Raw genomic sequence first — 20,372 nt, 5'->3', positions numbered from 1 at the left:
CTCTGTGTACTAACAGGGAAAGCGAAAATGTGCTCTGAATTATTCATTTGTTGTTCTGTAAACATCCTGTTTTTATGATAAATATGAGCTAATTTAAATAAATCAGAAAAGTCATTTTTCCTGTTGTCATCTTGTTTAAAATGATGGTGGAAGACGATGTGCTGAAAACACAATTATGGGGTCCTTTCCATTATTTTCATTGTGGCAGCTGTTGGTTCCTTCAAAATAATAGTTTTTTTTAAGCTTATCAACAGTTTAACCTTTGTGCTTTTTATTTGGACAGTAATTAGTGCATTCTGTTAATATAAATATTAGAAATACATATAAGACGTGGTGCTGGATAATCAGTATGGCGACAGCTCACAGCAGGTCCTCTATATATAACAGCTTGCAATCAAAAATTATCCATCAGTGAAAATGATTCATAAACTGCTTAATAGGTTTTATCACATGCTTTTATATTACAGTCCTTATCAAAGTAGAAATGGGGAAGTTTTTATTAACCTGGTCACAAAATATAAGATGGAAAACTACAGGGGAAATATGACTTTCATCCCCACCCTTAAAACCCCCTTGAAGGAATAAATTATTTCTGCAATAAATAAATAAATTAGTATACACGTAATTTCCTAGTTCAACACACATCGATTCCAAAAGGTATCACAAACATGATACACACTGGCACATTCTAATATATTTACGCCTTCAAACAGGCTCTCTCTACTGGTTTACTTGCTATCCATAACATCACCACTTTGACAGCTTTGACAGCGAACAACTAAAACCTCCCTTCATCATTGGACTCCTCTCCAGCGCTCTCATCCTCAAACACTCTGAGAGAAAAAAACTCCCCGATCATCAGCAGCTTGCCCCAAAGCAGTCTTATATTGCTCCCTAACAAAAATGGAGTCTCATCATCTCTATTTAATGTTTACGAAAGGGCCTCCAAAGCGTCTCCATTCTCCCAAAGGACAGGTGTGAAGGCGGATTCCCATCAATCCCGACCCTGCCCCATGCCAACGTGGAGCCTTGTGTGGGGTTCAGACGGGGTTGGTCTGGGGTTGGTCGACGGTTGAGTAAGCCGGCGGGACGGGGTTCGGTTTAATAGCTCTGCTCTTCATGTAGGAGATCAGCTGGTCGGGGATCTCGGCCAGTACATCTTTCGCCAGCCGAGCCATGCTCAGCACGTGGTTGCCTGTGCGGTCCATGTAGTCTCTGAACGGGACAAACTGTTGTGACATGGGAAAGAAATCTATGATGACGTATCATGTTCAGGCAACAATTAAAGTCCTTCTATTAGGCCCATTATATCTGACAATAATCATGTTTACATGTAATTGTCAAGCAACTTTAAAGCAAAATGTTTTAAATGTCGCAAAAAAGGGGAAAAAATTCAAAGGCTCTCACAGGGCTTTGATAAGCACAATGACATCAGGAACTGGAAACAAGAGCAGTTTGCCAACCGCCAATAAAAAAGAAGAAAAAAAACCCTCACCTTTGCTATTGAGGGGAGGAAAATTGAGAGGTGAAGTTGTAATCATTCTTTAATGTCAGCTAGTATTGGCCATGTTTTTGCATGTTATGGGATTATCTGGGAAGATGCTGACAGCGGAAAACAGCTTCTTCTTCATCTTCTCTTGAAAGTAGCAATCTATTACATTATTACTGCACCTGAACTTCCTCAAGTGAGCATAAAAACTTTCAGCGAAATTCAGGAAGCTTTTTAAATTTTGCCGTTCCTGTCAAAATTTCTAATGTGATACTTCAAAATGCTACGCTAACTAGACATAAGGGCTTTTGATTTTTTGCTTACTTCCACATCTGTAATACACGTCTGCCTTTATGCTTCTTTGAAGCACTTTGGTGCAAAACCTGTTTGCTTTCTAAAGTGCTATATAAATAAAATAAACTAAAAAATGAAACTGATTTATAGTTCACCTGTTGATAGCTTTACTGCAGCACCAAATTAATGTATCATACATATTCTACTTTGTTCACATACTCCACAGTAGCTGTGTTTGTGGTACAGCACAGCATTCAAAATAGGATTTACAACCAGCTAACTTCTGTTTCACCTTGTCCTATTACACAATGCTGCAATGAAATTGCTGTACTTACACTCCTTCATTCACTGTTTTAGAGAGTTGGAATCACAGTGGAGCAGAGATTGCTTAGTTAGATGTTTGTTCCTGAAATACAGCAGATATCTGAAGCTCTCTGCAACTCCCTTAATGTCGTCTGTATAAGGAACTGGGGTCTTCTTGTGGCATGTCTGGAGCTGCTATATATACCATTTGTAGCTTCTGAGGAGGCACATATTATAAAGATACACGCATAGACCCCTGGCCCCTTAATGCTTTAGAGCAGACATTCTCAAACCTAAGAATGACACGGCCCAATTTCAAATCCGAAAAATCTTCTGGGGCCCACCCAAAATTTTAATCACAACTCTGATCAACACATAAGACACCGATGAAGTATTTCTGTAAAAAATAAATAAAGAATAGCACCTGATTTAACTCCCTTTCTTGATTACTTAAGTAAAATATTTGATCATACATATTTTATGGTACTTTTAAACTTGTTAAAAACATTTATTTATTTATTGTAAATGACCTCTCGTGCCCCACTTGCAGTACCTTCATGGCCAACCAGTGGGCTGGGGCCCACACTTTGGGAATCACTGTGTTATTGTTTTACCAGTACTGAAGCTTCAAAGAAATATCACGTTAGTAGTATACCTAATTCTGGTGCTATTGAAAGAGCCAGAAGGTCAATAAAGAGTTTACCCTCCAGTACTTGCCAATTATATTCTGACAATTAATGTTGAAAAAGTTTATATTTTAGCCTGACTGTGGTCCAAGATTAAAGACCAAGGGGTCACCAAAAAGCTCTGAGGTTCAACCTCTGAGGATGAAGAACATGCACAGTAGCATTTAATCAAACTCCAACTGTCTGATGAATTGTGTGTGAGTTGAGTGTGGATAAGAAAACTCATGAGGTTGTATGTGTTCAGTAAACTTCAGTAAACTAAAGGATGATTTTGTCAGGACCTAAACTATCAAAACAATCCAGCCTGTAGTTGTTGGGATATCTTACTTTGTGATCACATTAACGGCCATTTATAATCACGGCCTAAAATGGTAACAAAAATGGTCCAATGACAAGCAGAGGTTAGACAAAACATTAGAAACGTCTCACCTGTACAATGTCTCTCTCTGCCAACTTCCCCCGTGAGGAAATCCTGATGTCATCACCATCCAGCTCAACCATGGCTACAGAGAGAAGATGTTTGATGAAAAATAATCTATCAGAAAAACATTTTTAATACAGTGAATTGATAAGATGTACAATGGTTGTTGGGCAAAACATCCTGGTGCAGACCACAGACCACAAACTGTTTTCCACACACATCTGTTCCCTGCAGAGCTTTAGCTATTTTTCTCACCATCGAATTCAGCTTGGCCAACTCCAACAATGATGATAGACATGGGGAGTTTAGCTGCCTGTCATGAACAAGAAGAACAAACAGTCAGTTGTCACCCAGATGCCTGAAAGAGCACACACTGTACTGTGTTTTCTGAAAACAGCTTGACATCATCAGACATTTTATCAGTGTGTGAAGGGGATACATTTCTGGTTATTTGTATTCTCCTCACAATACACAATACACACTTCTCATTTGGCAAAGTCAGCATAAATCTGCAGGCACAGACCTCCAGAGACAGAAACAATACTGAACAAGATAAAATGAGATTAACGCAAATGCTAGATAGCTTCATATTCTTTCTTGACTTTGTTTCGCATAATATTATGTTGCATAGTTTGTTTTGTCCAGGGACTGAAGGAAATTATAAAGTACATTATACAACTCAGCGGCCCTGAGGTTGTTACAACATCATAATATAATTAACTAACTAGTACACAGTGTATACATTTTACAGGCTGCTCCTACCAAGTGAAGTAAAAAGTGTTAAAGCAGATAAGGGTCAACGTCCTGGACTAAGAGCAAAATAAGAAAATCAGAAAAATGTACAAACACGAATGAGGTCAAACTCTTTATTCATAAAACATGATTACCTCATCCTACACACTTGCATCACTAAGTCTAGCATAACTTTTTCATGATGTTTTCATATAGAAATCTTTCGAGTACTGTTACAGAAAAGCTGCATGTCCTGCCTGTTTCAGGCGTACAGGTTTCTCCTCTACATGGACCTTAACCACAGCCCAGATGTGAAAAATGTGAAAGCTGCGGCATGAATGAATGATACATGCTTGTGGTAGAAATGCATTTACAGGGGCAAAAGTAGGTCAGCTTTCCTGGAAAAACCTCCCGAGGGGAGCGGCCTGTCACAGATAGGAGTAAATAGACTGAGGAGGACCACCCTCTCCATATTCTCTATCATTATTCATCCCTCCATCTCTTTTCCCATTTTATCTTCCCCTCTCTGCCAGTCTCATTCCCCGTGACCTCTTGCTCTCACATGAAATGCATACATTCTGTTCCCAGCAACACAAGACCCCGCAAGCACAAACAATGCCTTTAAATGCCAAATCAGATTCTGTATCCAGAGCTGAATTATTTAGTCTACACCATTTGTTACTTTACGTGTACTGTAAAGTCACTCAGGGGATCTCACGCCATCAAATTGTCTGAGCACATTCTCTGTCATACCTCTCACTTCACAGAACCGAGATAAACATACAAACCTTCACAGTTACATGTTCTCAAAATAAGCATTTCATTGATTTTTTTTTAAAGACAGTAACAATTTATTTTTCCCGTTGGTCACATTAGTCAAAAGGCGAATGACTTGGTACTAAAATAATATTGTTTGTGTCCATCGTAGATCAATGTTTCCAGTGCAAATTAAACCCAATCACCAGATTAAATGTTGGAAATGTACATTTCTGCAAATCATGGATATGCTAAAACTTTACATTTCTTTATGTTGCAACTTTACATTTCTTTAGGTTCAATTTTACTTATTTGATGTTGTGACAACACTGTGCTTGTGCTCTGTTAGGTTAAGGCACCAAAACCTCTTAACTAGGGTTAGTTAGGGTTAAATATCCAGTGGTGTCACGCTTAAGAACGATGAAATACCATGGTCCCTCGTCAAAATCATTCACTTGTTCCACACTTACAAATGTTGAAACATAGTAGCGAACAGCGGCCATTGGTTTGGCAGCCTTTTCACCTGTAACTCCACCACCATCCCCTTCAATCCAGAGATGACAGTCAGGTCATAAGCATTTAATGTGAATGTGATCTAACACGTTTTAATGAAATGTCAATATGGTATGTAGCCTATGATGCATACAAATGCGCAGGTATCAGTGGTTTGCAGAAACATTAACTGCCAACATTTTATTCTGGCGACAGGGCTGAGAAATGCTCACACTTTAGCATCCAGGTTCTTTGTTGCATGTATTTAATACCATTTTTCTCCATTAATTTCCTCTTAAAGTCACAGTAAAGCAGAAGAGCATATTTTTGCCTTTTTATTGTGCCAAGCTGTCTCATGCATCATTTAATACAAATTTCCTCCAAATCAAGCCTGACATATCTGATAACTTCAGAAACTCTGGGTTCACTGGGTTTAACAAAAGCTTGGCTGAACAGCAAGAGTTTGTAATGATGGTGGGGATGAAGAGATTAATGGTAAGAACAGTGAAGAAGAGAGGGTTACAGCAGCTTGTAGAGTCTTCAAGACTATATACAGTGTTTATAGTCAGTTAATTTAGTGACATGCATCTAAATCTGCTGGCTTGATTATGACTTTGGTAATATAATAATTAAGGTGACAAAATAAGGACATTCAGTTATCTTTTAGTCAATAAGAGTCCAAAGTTGGCCAGACAGGTGAAACTTTTGCTTTGCAGTTATTTCAGTGTGTCTAAATTTTAAAATATTGATGGACTTTATGAAGTTACCGGTCGAGCCAGCGTCCCATCCAGACAACAAACTGACAGCCGGAGACATAATTTAATACCTGGGCACAAATCAATTTATGTTCTGGCGTATCGGGTCAGAGATAGGGACCCTCTTTTATAATTTAAAATCCTGAAATTAAATTTGACGCTCAAAAAAAAAAAGCATCATAGGAAAGATGTCCCTAGAGGCTGTCCTGTTAGATGTGTGGACATATGAGTCACTGACAGCTGAACTAAACCAGAGTTAACGTTACAGTACAGTTTGGTGAGCAGCACTACTTATAGATATCTCCAATGTTCAGTCTCTAAAAATACACCACAGCATCAGAGAGCACACATAAGAAACCAAAGCTGCAGAGATGAGCGTTGCACGTAACTCTTTCCTTATGATTCATCTCAGGGCGAAGGCTAAATGCCAAGTGAGGCAGGTCATTCAGTCGTTCGCTCTGTGGGCAGACGAGGTCCAAGCTGGGAGGCATGAGGTGGACACGGCAGCAGTCAGCAGTGCAGAGCAGCAGACAAGATCTTAAAAGGAAGGTGTGGCTGTTCGAATGGTTTGATTAACAGTCGCAAATTCCCTTTAAACCCAGTCTGCTGGGGGTCAGAGCACCGTGTCGCTGTGATGACTCACTGAGTGTGCAGCCATATTCCAACTCTAAATGACACAAAATATGCAGCATGCAGCAAACACATAAGATAAACACAATGATACTGTAACGTCTGAGCAAACAGGTGCCTTAGATGGTGCGCTAGATAATACCCTCGCCTCTAATAAAGTGAACCTGTTGACCTGAGAGTGAATCTCAGCTGAGCCCCTCAGCCTCCTGAGGGTCTCAATAAAAAGGAAAAATATTGGACAAACAGAGCGGCCGAGCACAGGAGGTGAGACAAGTGGAGCAGAAAACATCCCATAAATCCTCAAATCTAGTGCCACTGGCTTATACACCGCTCAAAGAAACAGAAAGCCTGAGAGAAGTGCCACAGTAAGCTAAAAGCACCTGCAATGTCGGTGCCCTGCAGAGGCAAGGGGAAGGGAGAGAGACAGAGAGGTGAACGTCCTCCAGGTAGTGTTCTAGCAGCACTTACATTCACTATGGCCTCCTTGGTCTGAGCCATGTCTGATATGACGCCATCAGTGATGATGAGCAGGACAAAGTACTGAGATCCATCCTGTACTGCTGCTGCATACCTGAGACAGAGAAATCATCAGCACATAGTGGTTTAAGACACACAGATCAAGTTTAAAGAAACAGCTACAGACTACATGTTCATGGATTCACAGAAACCTTCAACCACAGAGAAAATCTAAGAGAAGCAGAGCAACCACCACTAAGCCAGAGATTATTTAAAAAAAACATTAAAAAAACATGATCTTCAGAAACAACTCCCCTCCACCCAGCATGTGACACAAAGGCTTAATATAGACACGTAAAGAAGTAAAATATGCTGCATAGCTCTTCACGTCTCAGAGGTCTATCCAGACACTATTATGAAACCCATCAGAGACACCACAGTGAGTGTGGCCTAGTTTCAATCGCCCATTGCTGGCTTCTGGCTATGAATAATTTATTAAACTGTTTATGCAAGTGCTGCAGTCTTATTCTTTCAGAACATTATTGATTGCCAAGCACTCAATTGACCAGACTTGATGAGCAAGAGGGGAGAAAACGTGGCCGATTACACCGAGAGCCAAGGACAGGTCAGAGGTCGGCCTTTACTCTCGCTTTCAGTTCGGTAAATTTGATTGTGAGGCGTTGACATTTTAATCAAAGAGCGTGCCCTGTTAGTGACAAGGCAAGAGCGATGACGGGTGTTCAGGGGATTAAAGAGACATTTGTCTTCCTCATCTACAACACAACAATATGTGCAACACTCACTGGAGATATTTGACCTCAGTAGCAATTATAATTTGCATGTTTTGTTGTTGTGTTTACAAGGACCCAAGGAAGATTAGTGACCACTTTATGGAAGCTAATTGGATTCCTAAAAAATTATTTGCAGAGTGGAGTCTGAAGCACAAAACACAATATTGTTTTATAGATTTTTAGATTCCTCCATAAATGAGAATATAGAACTTCTAGTTTGTATTCTGCAGCTACATCTTATATCCATTTTAGAGAGTTATCTGCTTTCACTTATGCTTGTGCTGCACGCAGAACCCACAGTTAAAAAAAGACTCACATGTTCTGCTCAACATCTCATGTTAAAGTCTGTTTCTGGTCATGTAAAGAGTCATTTTAATCTTTTTATCATTGCTTAACTGCATGACCTATTTCACTTGCTCTGAGTAGCTGAGACACTAATGGTCTGCAACATCTTAGTGAATAAAATTCAGTATTTGAGTTTTACTGCACTCTTAGTTAAACTGCACCCTTTAGGCAAGAAGAGACTGCGGAAAGTGTAGTTTTATAAATGCATGAAGTCCCCATTTGCTTTCAACCCAGACTATTCAAAACCATAATGTGTCATTTTTTATTGGGCATAAAGTCCTTATAAGATTTTTATTTATGAATCATTTTTATTCCTTGCAATCATGCAAAGAGGTCTGCAGGGGACTTTTTTTGTTATTCTATTCTGCACAGGGTGTCTGTGTGGATCCTGTTATTTTGTGGAAGGACATATTTCTAGAACCTGTTTTATAAGTTAGAATTGTGACATTAAAGGTGTCATTTGTAGGAAACGACCAGATTTCAAAGGTAGCTCGAAAACTACAGGGGGCAGCATAACCGCTTACTCCTGCTTACTATCTTGGACTTGCTACTTTTTGCTTATAAATGGTATATTGAGTTAAAGTAAAGTGTTTCCTCATAGTGCAACTGTTAGCAAACCAGAAATACTATCTTAAAATTCAAGTTCAGGTCAACAGTGCACAAACCTGAGTCTATGAGTCCTTAATATTCAAGCCAAAACCAAGTCATGAGTCATCATTACCAGAAACTCGGCGCCAGCTTGAGTCCGAGGTTGTGGTTCAGACAGTACACCTGTGCCTAATTATAATTTCACTGCTGTTTCAATCTTGAGAAGACCATTTTTGAACTAATTGTGCCTGCTGTGTTTTTAATGTGATGGAGCCCCATTTGCAGACAAATTCACTTTGTGCACTTATTCCATTTGCAATTACAATAAGTTTTCGTAATGTTGTATTAAAGCATATGGTGCCACATTCACAGTTAAGTTAATTTACTAAACAATGTGACTCATCAGCGAAAGGCTAAAAAGCTACATGTTGTGAATCCATTTACAAGTCCCCTGCCAATCCCACCACCTTACCTTGAAACTCTCACACAGACATCTAAAAAGCAATAGCACCTGTACTACACATGCCTGATTACCATTTCGATTCATCGCCGCCTGGAAGTTGATTGTTTATTCTCCCTTCATTAGTTCTGCTCAATCCAAAGAGAAACCATCACTCACTGACAGCGTGTCTCCCTGCTGAAGATTATTTACAGATTGGCTTTCACAGACAGGACGGCTGTGCCTTGTGATGTTCAGTGGGTTATTTATGCTTGTACCTTGCCACATGATTAACGACAGGAGCGAAGTTGGTGGGTCCATACAGCTGAACCGTCTTAAGGCTTTGATGGTACGCTTCAAGAATCCCCTCCATGCCATTACAGTATGGGTTCTCAATGTTGCCATTCTGAGAAAAACAAAAACAAAACATGAATGGTAGAGAAGCAACTTGGACTGCTTTCAACTAAAGCTAAGCTCAGCTAACCACACTTCCGGGTTTCTGTACTGGGTAAGATATCAAAGATATCAATTGAACTAGTGACTACATGCTCGTTTCAGCTGTGATGATGGGGTGCAGGGTCATCATATTTTTTTTTATCTTGAAGCCATGAAGGTTTAGAGCTGCTCCGTCATAAAAGATGGTGTAGAGTTACTCTTTGAGGGCGGAATGACATTTTGAAAACATTCTTTGCTTCCAGAGATATGCTTGTCAAACTTTGCTTTAAAAGGTTAGCTTCCTTAGCTACGAGCCATATTTCTAACCACACAATATAACAAGTATTCCAGCCAGGACTGTAACTTTACTTTAAAAATCACATACAAGACAAGAGTATGAAAGAATGGGGCTTCAATTATATGGTGAGATGAATCTTAATTTGCAAATTTTAATGGAAACATGGAGTGATGCAGACGTTACCCTGTAGACAGACTCCTCATTAGACTGTACTATGCAGCAGCCAGAGCACATTAGCTGGCTGAGAGAAGCCAAATTGATTTAAGAATCCTTCAGCCTTACAGAACCTAATTTGCACTATAAAAGGTAAATGAAATTCACTCTGAATTATGCATGTCAGAGGTGTAGCAGCAGCCTTCATCTCAAGATGCACACATCCATATTGCACATGAAAACACACTTATCCATACATGTTGCAGGAAACCACAAACGAGTTCTCACACTCAAAGATAAACTCCTGGGGGAGGGCCGAAATCATTTACACATGGAGATTAACTTTATAAAAAATTTGGATGAATTACAAACTAAGTGTCTGAAATAATCCAGTAGTTTACACACCAGAGGAAACTCATGGGAGACCCTCCCATCAGGGGGCAGCTTAGCACCAAATCCCAGGGCAGGAAACATCTTATCACTGTCATAGTCCTGGATGATCTCTCCCACAGCCTTCAGCGCCATGGCATAGGCATTCATCTGGTATGGGTTCATGTAGTGCAGTGAAGTGGACTGGGATGGATTTCCTTCCAAGACAAGAGAAGTCAGAGTCAGTAATTCAAACCATGAGGCAGAGACCGATCTGACAGCTAGGAAACATAAGAGTGAGCAAAGATGGTGCAGCACTTGTGTTGTGTTGTGAACAGAGAGATATGTCATTTAGCTATGAGGATGTGTTGGATTAAAAGACAGCGTATGATCTTGAGGTTGGATGTTTTCTGTTTTGTTTTAAAGCCAGGACAAGTCATTAGGTGGAGGATTAGAGAGAGAGGACGGAGATACTGTCTATGGTGATATTAGATTTTCTCCCCATCTCTACATATATACAAGAATATACCATGTCATCTCTTTTAAGTACATTATGTATTATTAATATTTCGTACTAGGCACAGAATTTCATTTTACCTTTTCTAAATGTTGTTTCTCTTTCTCGCTCTATTTCGTTCCACTTTATAAAAAAAAGAACTAAGTGTACTTGACTTAGTTTAGGGAAGTGCTTAGTGTTCATGTAAAACTTCAATAAAAAAAACGAAAAGACATGACAAGCAGGGAGAAAACTCCAGCCCCATCTTTGATTCATGGAAAACGCCACAGTCATACATCAGAGGACGGAAATGGAAGCAGAACAGGGTGATGTAGTCAAAACACTCACCATTTGATGCAGTGAAATCAATGGCCACTGTGAAGTGAATCTGAGTCCTGAAACAGATGAATGGGGGAAAGGATGCTGTTAACAAAAGAGAGGCAGGAAAAGTCAGCGCTGCACTTTAATGAGGCTCAGGTTTCACTGTGCTCTGCTCTACCTCTCATCTGAGAGGAGGTGTGATACAATGTAACAGTGGTGATAAAACACCTTTATTGTCTGTGCAACATAGGATGATATCAGGTTTTATTATTCAATTATGTATCAGAGTGAGCAGACATTTGCTTCTGGTCAAACAGCATCCTAAAGCACTGTTTTTTTTATCTTTGAATAAAACACCATATTTAAACATTTAACAGGCACGGCTGTAAAGTCAAAACCACAAACTCATTCCACAAAAACTAATCTGGTAATTTCTCACATGGTCATAATGAGTTGGTGAATGGCTTAGTGATTTAATGTCACACTGAGGAAAAAATATTATTAACAAGGCAAAAAGCTGTACACAAAGCTGTACAAAGAAAATAATTCCAATTCCTCAGCTGTTTTGACTATTTATCTTGTTTTTTTCCAGATATATAAACATTTACACAATCCTGTGTACTGTGCACACCGTCATCCATTAATGCCACCATCATTATCATAATCACCATTATTGTTTGTCACTTCTGTATGATCAATGGACATTTTAAGATCTTGCATTCAGTGTATCAATCTGAAAAAGGAGCTTAACAAAAAAGCTAAAAAAATGCTACATATTTATTTTATTCATGAGCCTGTAATGAAAGCCCAAACCCTGAGAAGAAACTAAACATAGCCTAACTAGTCTCTGCTGGGTTTGCACGTTTCCCCAGAGAGACAAACGAAGAGCGAAGGGAAGGAGAGCTCAGATCAAAGTGTATGCTCTTTCATTGTGATTAACACTGATTGCCTTTCTTGACTTCACCTCCATTCAGAAATTCTCACAAGCACAGCAACGGAGATAATGGCGACTTCCTCCTGGGGAGACTCCGACCCATGCTCATTAATCAGCATTGAGCTGGACTGCTCAGCTGACAAAGGGGGATTGTTACAATGCCGTGCTGCCTCAATTTGAAAGTCTCTGCTGATTTCTATGGTTAGTTTTGAATGTTTGTCTTGAAAAGAAGGGGGGTGAGTTAGAGTTAAGGCAGAGCGCAGGTCAGTATAAAATGGTCACACGGTAGCTATCATTCAAACTGCCAATTAAGTTCATCCAAGAGAGGAGCTGCTAAACTCTGCAGTAGGTGGAGGTACCAATAAATTCTTTGATCTGAACGTTTATGGGGATGCAGCAATAGCAAGGCGCTCTTATAGCATTAAAAGCCTAAAGCCATTGACAACCTGCATCCTTTTATAGAAATAAATACACAGTATAACAAATACACACAACACAAACACTAAACTGACTGTACATCATTTATCACACTAACTTTTCTGTCTCCAGTTTCTCAAATGTGAGAATTTAATGCTTTTCTCTGTTTTACATCAAATGTTGAATATCTTTGGGTTTTGGATTGAACAATCTGAACTTTGTGCCCTATAAATAAATAAATATAAATAAAACATCAAGAGATTAATTGACAGTAAAATTAATCATTAGTTAAGGCTTGAGAAAAAATCCTAATCCTAATGAAAGGTTTTTATTAATCACCCATAACATGCCTGTTCACCCCTGCTTAAAATGATTTGAGAAATAATCCTGTTTCCAGAAATACAAATTTAGTATAATCAAGGTTAAGTTGAACAGACAACAGAGAAAGAAGTCTTTCCAAAGGAGGATTTACAGAGTTATATCACCAGACACCATGAAAGATTTCACCAGCTCTCTGATCAGAGCTTTATAGATACATTTAGTATTGGAAAATTCAATTGATGTATAGTTATTTCTGGTGAGGTTATCAAAAGTTTTCTGGCCAGTATTCTAGAGAGTACACCACTAACACTGCCCAGATACATATACACAACACCAATATTCAGTGCCATGACCGATGCAGGAAGCAGTGTACCATTTATGTAGCGAGGCATCAAGCAAGAGTGTTGAGGTTGCAGCGGTGGATGAGAGGGTGTAGTACAGTACATTGTGCCTGACTACAGGAGACAAGTCTTTGTTCTCCACTACTGACCTTGTCTTTTTATTACCTCGCTCTCACCACAGAGCGACGTGATGGTTCAGACTAGCACAGAAGTCATTTTAAAATCACATTCATACATTCATGGTTAAAACCTTGGGTAACACTTTAAAAGAATCCTCATTTATACATGGTAAATGTATTGAAATGCTTTATAAACCATTTATTAACAGTTGCAAATGTTTATAAACATCAGTGGCAAACTTATAATGACCATTCAAATAATATTTATAGATGAGCTACACTGTATTTATTGACCATTTACAAAGTGTGAGATACATCAATTGCAACTTAACAATACATAATTGCTAAATAAATGGTTTATAAAGTATTTAATTTAATTTAATTGTGTACTTAACTTATGAGGATTGTTTTGGGGCACATGTCAGTGATGAGGTCTTATCAGCTTCCTATTAGAAATATTGTAGGACTATATCGTAATATACATTATCTTTAGGCATCTACAATATGTGTCTTCCTAGAAAAAGATTTCAAACCTCTCCAAAGTTTGGTCTAACAATGGCACTGTACCCAGGGTAGATATCCCTTCTGTCCATCTGGACTGCAGTTCGAGTTAAGGTGGTGCTCATTATCCAACTCTGTACAGTAGCTTTCCATGAGGATTCACTGGATGACTGGGTTCAGAAATCACTTGTGTCCCTTTCTATTAGAGAAAAGTACTGTGTAGCAAATAGGCCAGCAGACCATGGACACACACATGGTCCTCTGGGACCAGAATCTGCTGCTGTCTGTTAGTACCAGGAAGAGTTACAGTCCATCACAAATACTGTATCACTGTATTCAGTTGACTGGCTTGAAGTACTAGCTTTTTTTTCCTTTATTTCACTTGTGATGCACAGTGGGGATTTGTTTGAGAGCTGTGTTCACAAATTATTCTGAGACTTAAAATCAATATGAATTGATGTTGACTGATGCTGCAGTATTGTCTGTTTTGTAGGTCTTCTTGCAGAACCGATGGCTGGTTGCTGCTCTGGGATTGCTATTTTTATCCCTGCAATCCTCACATCTATTAGTCCTTGAGAGCAAGTAATCTTTGAGTCTTCTTTCATTTTTTAGTCTCTTCCTTGAGTGATATATTGCTCTATGGACAAATGAATGTGCCATCACTATTTCCTACATTTGATCAGGAGTTCATAAATCTGACACCGGCCTTTAAAAATGGCCTCTTCCAACCTGATTCAGTACAAACGCTCTTGAACAGGCAGTCCAGTAATTCCCTGTGGACTTCACTCTGCCCTTTCATATCATCACTAACTCTCTCAGCATCTCCTCTTCTCTCAGATTTGTTCTCAGCTGAAGTGACAGCTCCACAATCAGGTGGTGTATCACCTTGAATCTCTGCAATAGTTTAAAATAGGTACAAACATATCAGTGTCATATTGACTTTCCCCTTCCAGTTAGACAAACACCATATGGCAGGAGACGTTGTAATGTGAAATCTCTACAGTGTTGGCAATCTGGATAGGATGGGTTATTGTATGTAATGTAAAACAAAGACTGCAGCTACAGTACAGCTACAGTACACCTACAGTCTCATTAGTATGTGCTGGAAATTGTCCAACCCAGACTAGATCAATGAGCAGACTGGCACAGTGCTTTTCTTGCATAATGAAATGCAAAAAAATGTGCACAAAGCTGTGGGTGTTTTATTATGAAAATGACTATTTTTCACTATATGTGCGTCTGAAAAATAGTAGTGCTATGTAAAACACTTCATTAATTCACTGACCTAACTAACGGTTTTACCCATTAAAACATTTTTAGTTACCTTATTAGAGGCGTGATACTTTCTGATAAGTGTTTTAGTGCCTTATCTTGATTTTAGCATCTCTTTAGGAGAATGTCAACTGTGAGCCTGACTCTAAATACTGATTAAAGGATAAATTCACCCAAAAATCAAAAAATTCCCCCGTACAGCCTAATCCAAGTCTCTAGAAGCCCCAAGATCTCAAATTGATTTGAAAAGACGTTATTTACACCCTTGACGCTTTTGGCTTAACGGCTACAGTGAAGATTTTAGCTTAAATTTGTGTAAATAAGGTCTTTTCAAATCAATTTGGCATCTTGGGGCTCCAGAGACTTGGATTATACCAGACGAGCTGTATGGAGCCATTTCATGTTTTTTATTTATTTTTGTTTTTGTTTTTCTTCACATTTTAAAACAAATCCAAATCTATTTAAATTGTTATGAGAAGTTTGCAATGCTGTTTTGCTGTAAAGCTCCAGAAATGTTTTTTGCGGACAACAAAACTTCACCTAACTTTCCATCGTCATGGGGCTGAGTAGATAATGACTTCATATTTTTAATTGAATTTATTTTTTATATAACCTGCTAAACTAAAAAAGTGTGCAGAGAACCTGAAAGTCCTTCTTTAAGTCTGTAGGTATTCCTTTAAAGGCTGCATCCCCACCCTTTCTCTCTGCTTACATCCACTCCGTTTGCACATCCAGAGGGTCCGTCACATTAAGCCAATTAGTGTGGAGTGGAAGTGAGTTCTAAAGCCCTCTAACAGCGAGTGTACATTGATGCTGACTTACTGACAACGTGCAACTCTGTGTTGTGTTCATCGTGGAAGACGCTCAGCATAAATGTAAGTTCCATGCCACTTCCCTTACAAACGTAAATTGCTCAACCTAACATGAAAACTTAAAAGTTATTTCAGATCATATATACCCTTCTCTTTAGTCTAGAAAACTGTTCATTTGATTGTAAAGTGTTTCATATTAACAGGGACTGATGCAGAAACCGAACAGCTTATTGACATCAGAGTGAAACAGAGATGTTTACCCTCCCTCAAAAAAATACTGCTTTTGAGGGATGCTAACGTGAAAACATGGTTACGAAAGGTACAACAGTTTCTGTTTCCACCAGAGACCTGAATGAAAGGTGCTTCATTCAACAGTGAATGTGACTACAAATCCTGACGCAGTGGGAACGGGAAGGTTTTCGGTTTAAGAAACACTAAAATGAGGCGGTGAAACAGGCGGTGAGAGGTGAAACAGAGGGCAAAAAAATATCCTGCAGGCACTCTCCGCTGCTTGTTTGGCATAGCTGCTGTGAGCTCATGGTAATAACTGAAGGCAACTAAGATGAAATATATCGACATTTTTAGCAACTCTGATCTTCTCTCATCTGGACTCTGGTGACAAGTCAGTAAGAGAATAACTTCAGAGAGGTTTTAGAATGAAACTCAATATAAAAGTGAGGGGAGTGAAAGTGGGACCTTGAAGACTGAGGGGTAAATGTCCACCCACCATCAGTGGAGTCACACTGGTCAAGAGAGGCAAGACTCCAAACGCAGAAAAGTGTCATGACAGTTTCTAAGCGCAGGACTTCCCCGGACAAAAACCCAACACTGTTGTGTCATACATTCTGCCTCTGAATCCCTGTAAACCCAAACATGAACAGGACCAGCGGTGGCTCAATGTCAGAGTGACACACCAAAGAAGCACCAATCCCAGCAGTAACTGGAATCTTTTCATGTCAATACCCCCCCTTTTCTGTACTTTTGCGAGGTGAACAGATAACAAAACACTATGCAGGCAGTGAAATATAACCTGGCAGAAGAATGAGAAATATCTCCCTATTTTCAAGAATAAGTGAAAAGGGGAAACGAAAAAAAGTGTACTCCTTTAAAAGAAAATCTTCAGTCGAACCACTCACCAGCCCTAGATGAATTGAAAAAATATCCATTTCTCCCTATTCAGGACAACAGGATATTTTGAGATGAAACTATTAAAACTTAATAAGATCTTCACACAATAAAGGTTTCACACGAGCCATTACACGGCCGATCTCACTGGAGATTTAATTTAAAAAGAAACATTTTCAACATGCGATGAAAAGAATATAAATCTTTCATTAGCCTCTCAGGATCAGCACCATATGTGGCTTTTGGACTTTAATTACCTCCAGTTGACTATATCTCTGCTCCAATTGAACGTTAATGAAAAATTATGAAAAACCATTCCACTGTGAAACCAGGCAGGATGTGATGGTGGCGTCTGCCGAAGAAATTGCTTGAGAAAAATCATCTAAAATGCATCACGGTAGTTCTCATCTGTTAGAAAGCGAGCAGTATAGCAAGCACGTATGAAAGGAATCGATAGCAGAAATCTAAAATGTCAAATTTGGGTGATATATTTTTCATCATCTCACTGAATAGCAGAACTGGCAGGCATTCGGGTTCAGCTGTTTGGTTTTTATACATTTGTATGAAGTTGAAGAAACTAATCTCTTTCACACAGCTACAGCAGTTCAGATGCCAAATCAAAACTAAGCAATCCATTGGACGAACACTGACTGTGCTCCGTGCCACAACTCATAAATTGCAAATTTTGTCCATGCAGATGTGAATCTATAAAATCTGAACAAAAGCAGAATTCAATCTGAATCTGATGCAGGGATATTTTGCAACTTGTAATTGTACAGAGGCATATGTGAATGTTACACCTTCCAATTTCCAATTTAAGTAACATAGTTTTTTGAAGATGTGAGTGTAAGATAAGGACACGACAGGATTCATTAATCGAAAAATCTGTCTTGTGATTTGATGGAAATGTGCAATATTTGTTATCTTCTCAGAAAGATAACATCTGATTTCCTCATCTTGGAGATAATTGTTTCCCTGAATGCTACCCAGCCAATTAAAACATCTTATAATTAGACGAAACATGCATTTAATCTTCACTGGCCCGTTCTAAGTATCCACTGCATGTTTGACTGTCCCAGTGGGGCAATTGTTTTAGTTTCTGATGAGGTTCTGTGAGTTTTTCTCATCCTCAGTTTAAGGGTTAAGGTTACGGAGGTGTGGTTTATTTTCATAATAAGGGTGTTGTGAAGCCCTGAGACAGTAAGAGTGATTAAGGGACCTAACTTGATGAATATTCAGTGGAGAATAGGCTCTAATTATAAAGGCTGATAAGACTTCAAAGTTGCCTAAAGGTTTCATGGTTTAATTGACCAAAACAGCAGCTACTTTTGCTGAACCCTCTCCAGTTAAACACTGTAAGTCCGCTGTTTCATTTTCCATGGATACAGTTAATCTTATCTATCATGGATCAGCAGCATGCTCATTATTTCATCCCTCCTCTGCCAGTACTAGTAATCTTGTTTATTTTCTTCATCAGTCTGTCATGCAATCTGCTCCAAGCGGAGTCTCTGTTACATTTGAATTTTTCTTTTTTGCTTTTCTTACTTGATAAATCAGGTTATTTATGAATGTGGAGATTTGAAGTGGTGAAATGATATCTTTCAGTCACAACTCTTAGCTAACACAGCTCCAATAGATCATGGAGATCTGTTAGATAACAGAAGTGCAAAAATAATATCCAAAAATAATAATAGGTTTGTATCTAAAATATACATATGATGGCACAGAGATGGTATTCTAGCGAGCTGTGGGCTCATAAATAGACATCAAAGGAAGGAGGGGAAAGCCACACACTCATAAATCAGATACAATCTTTGTTTTTTTAATTATATGACCGAATGTTTCAGCTCAGATAAGCCTTCTTTTGGGGAAAAGAAGCCTGGACTCATATAGACATATACAGAGTTTAGGACAGGTGATTCATATCAGAGAGCTAAAATGGTAATCAACATGAACATAGAAAACATCAATAGAGAGGTCATCCAGAGCCAAGAAATGTCTCAGTTATCATGTCCACATTATAGGATGCACCAGAAACAAAACAGAAACAACACCAAAAAAACAACTGGATGCTGAAATTCAAACTTAGTAACACAACTAAAGAAGAATTTACAGTAAATATACATTTGTGTTACTCATACTTGAGCTTAGGTACAATATTGTGTTCTTTGCATTTGGGTGCATATACAGTAAATAAAAGGGTTGCACATTGCAGGGCTCTAATATCCGCTTATTTAATGCACCATGGTAGTGACTTCTCAAGCAACATTTCCCATTGAGTCTCTTCATCAGGCTGCTGTTTTTGTCCGGAGTCTGATTATGTTTGAACCCGACTCGAGTTAATGTAGGCTGACTCACCGAGTTTGTGTTACCCTGTCACCCAGTTGTTACTATGGGTACAGCTTGCCTGTTTACGCAATAGTTTTCCTGGTGCATGTTTTGCTCTACCTCCTCCATCCTCAGCTAGCTAAAACTACATGATTTGTTTGTCTCAATCTGTGTTGCATTCAAAGCATTGTCGCCTTAATAACAAAAACCTGCACTTGTCACAATAAAATACATCAACGCACTTAGCTAAAACTGAAGCAGTACAATATCATAAATTCTGTGATAAATCCTACATTCATCAAGGTTATTATGCAGATTTTAGTTTGGACCCACTCCCTAAAACATTATAACCTTTATGAAGGTAGGATTTGCTTTATGGCTGTTGCATCAGACTACAACTAATAAACTGGCAACTGAGTGTAAATCTAACTGCAATGCCAAAATTTAAAACCAACCAGGCAGCAAAACCAAGCAGTCTTAATATTAGTTAACACAGAGAGTGAACAGACTGAAAGGAACTAGTTTGGATTTGAACCCACAAAGACAAAGAACTACATCAAAATGACTCAGTATTAAATTATCTATTTTTCTATTTTGTATTCAGTGTGCTGGTTCCTAGAAGATGGACATACATTGATGTTTAATGTTCACTGCTTTGAATCAGCTGTCATATTCTGTTTATACAGCAGTCAGATGATTCCAAGAAGATGATATGTGCCGCAGTGTTATTAGATTTCCTCCAATGTCTACAAATATCGTTGGAATATTTTTCACAACCAGGCTAGAATACCAGGGATAACTGGAACAAAGTCAAAGAAAGAAGCATAACAGATAAAGACGGATGAGCAGCTCAGAAGGGTAAACAATGTATGAATTAAAACAATAATTATATGAATAATTGATCACTAATGAATGTTAATGTTAAGAAGCTGGGGTGCTGTGGTTGTAGGCTG

The 20,372-nt window shown here is 38.8% G+C and overlaps 1 protein-coding gene across 1 annotated transcript in view; it reads right to left on the bottom strand.

The window, feature by feature from the left end:
* Window positions 1-1,040: 1,040 nt before the first annotated feature.
* The window catches only part of cpne5a (copine Va), a 73,334-nt gene continuing 54,002 nt past the window's right edge, over window positions 1,041-20,372 (bottom strand). Inside the window, exons 15-21 of the mRNA XM_073470468.1 lie at window positions 11,277-11,323; window positions 10,469-10,650; window positions 9,456-9,583; window positions 7,027-7,129; window positions 3,449-3,506; window positions 3,202-3,275; window positions 1,041-1,229 (exon numbers count right to left, since the gene is read on the bottom strand). Coding sequence (XP_073326569.1) covers window positions 1,041-1,229; window positions 3,202-3,275; window positions 3,449-3,506; window positions 7,027-7,129; window positions 9,456-9,583; window positions 10,469-10,650; window positions 11,277-11,323 — 781 coding nt within the window. The remainder of the gene's footprint in view (window positions 1,230-3,201; window positions 3,276-3,448; window positions 3,507-7,026; window positions 7,130-9,455; window positions 9,584-10,468; window positions 10,651-11,276; window positions 11,324-20,372) is intronic.

This window comes from Pagrus major, chromosome 7, assembly GCF_040436345.1.
Source record: "Pagrus major chromosome 7, Pma_NU_1.0".
Taxonomy (NCBI): Eukaryota; Metazoa; Chordata; class Actinopteri; order Spariformes; family Sparidae; genus Pagrus; species Pagrus major.
This window is presented reverse-complemented; position numbering and strand designations above follow the sequence as displayed.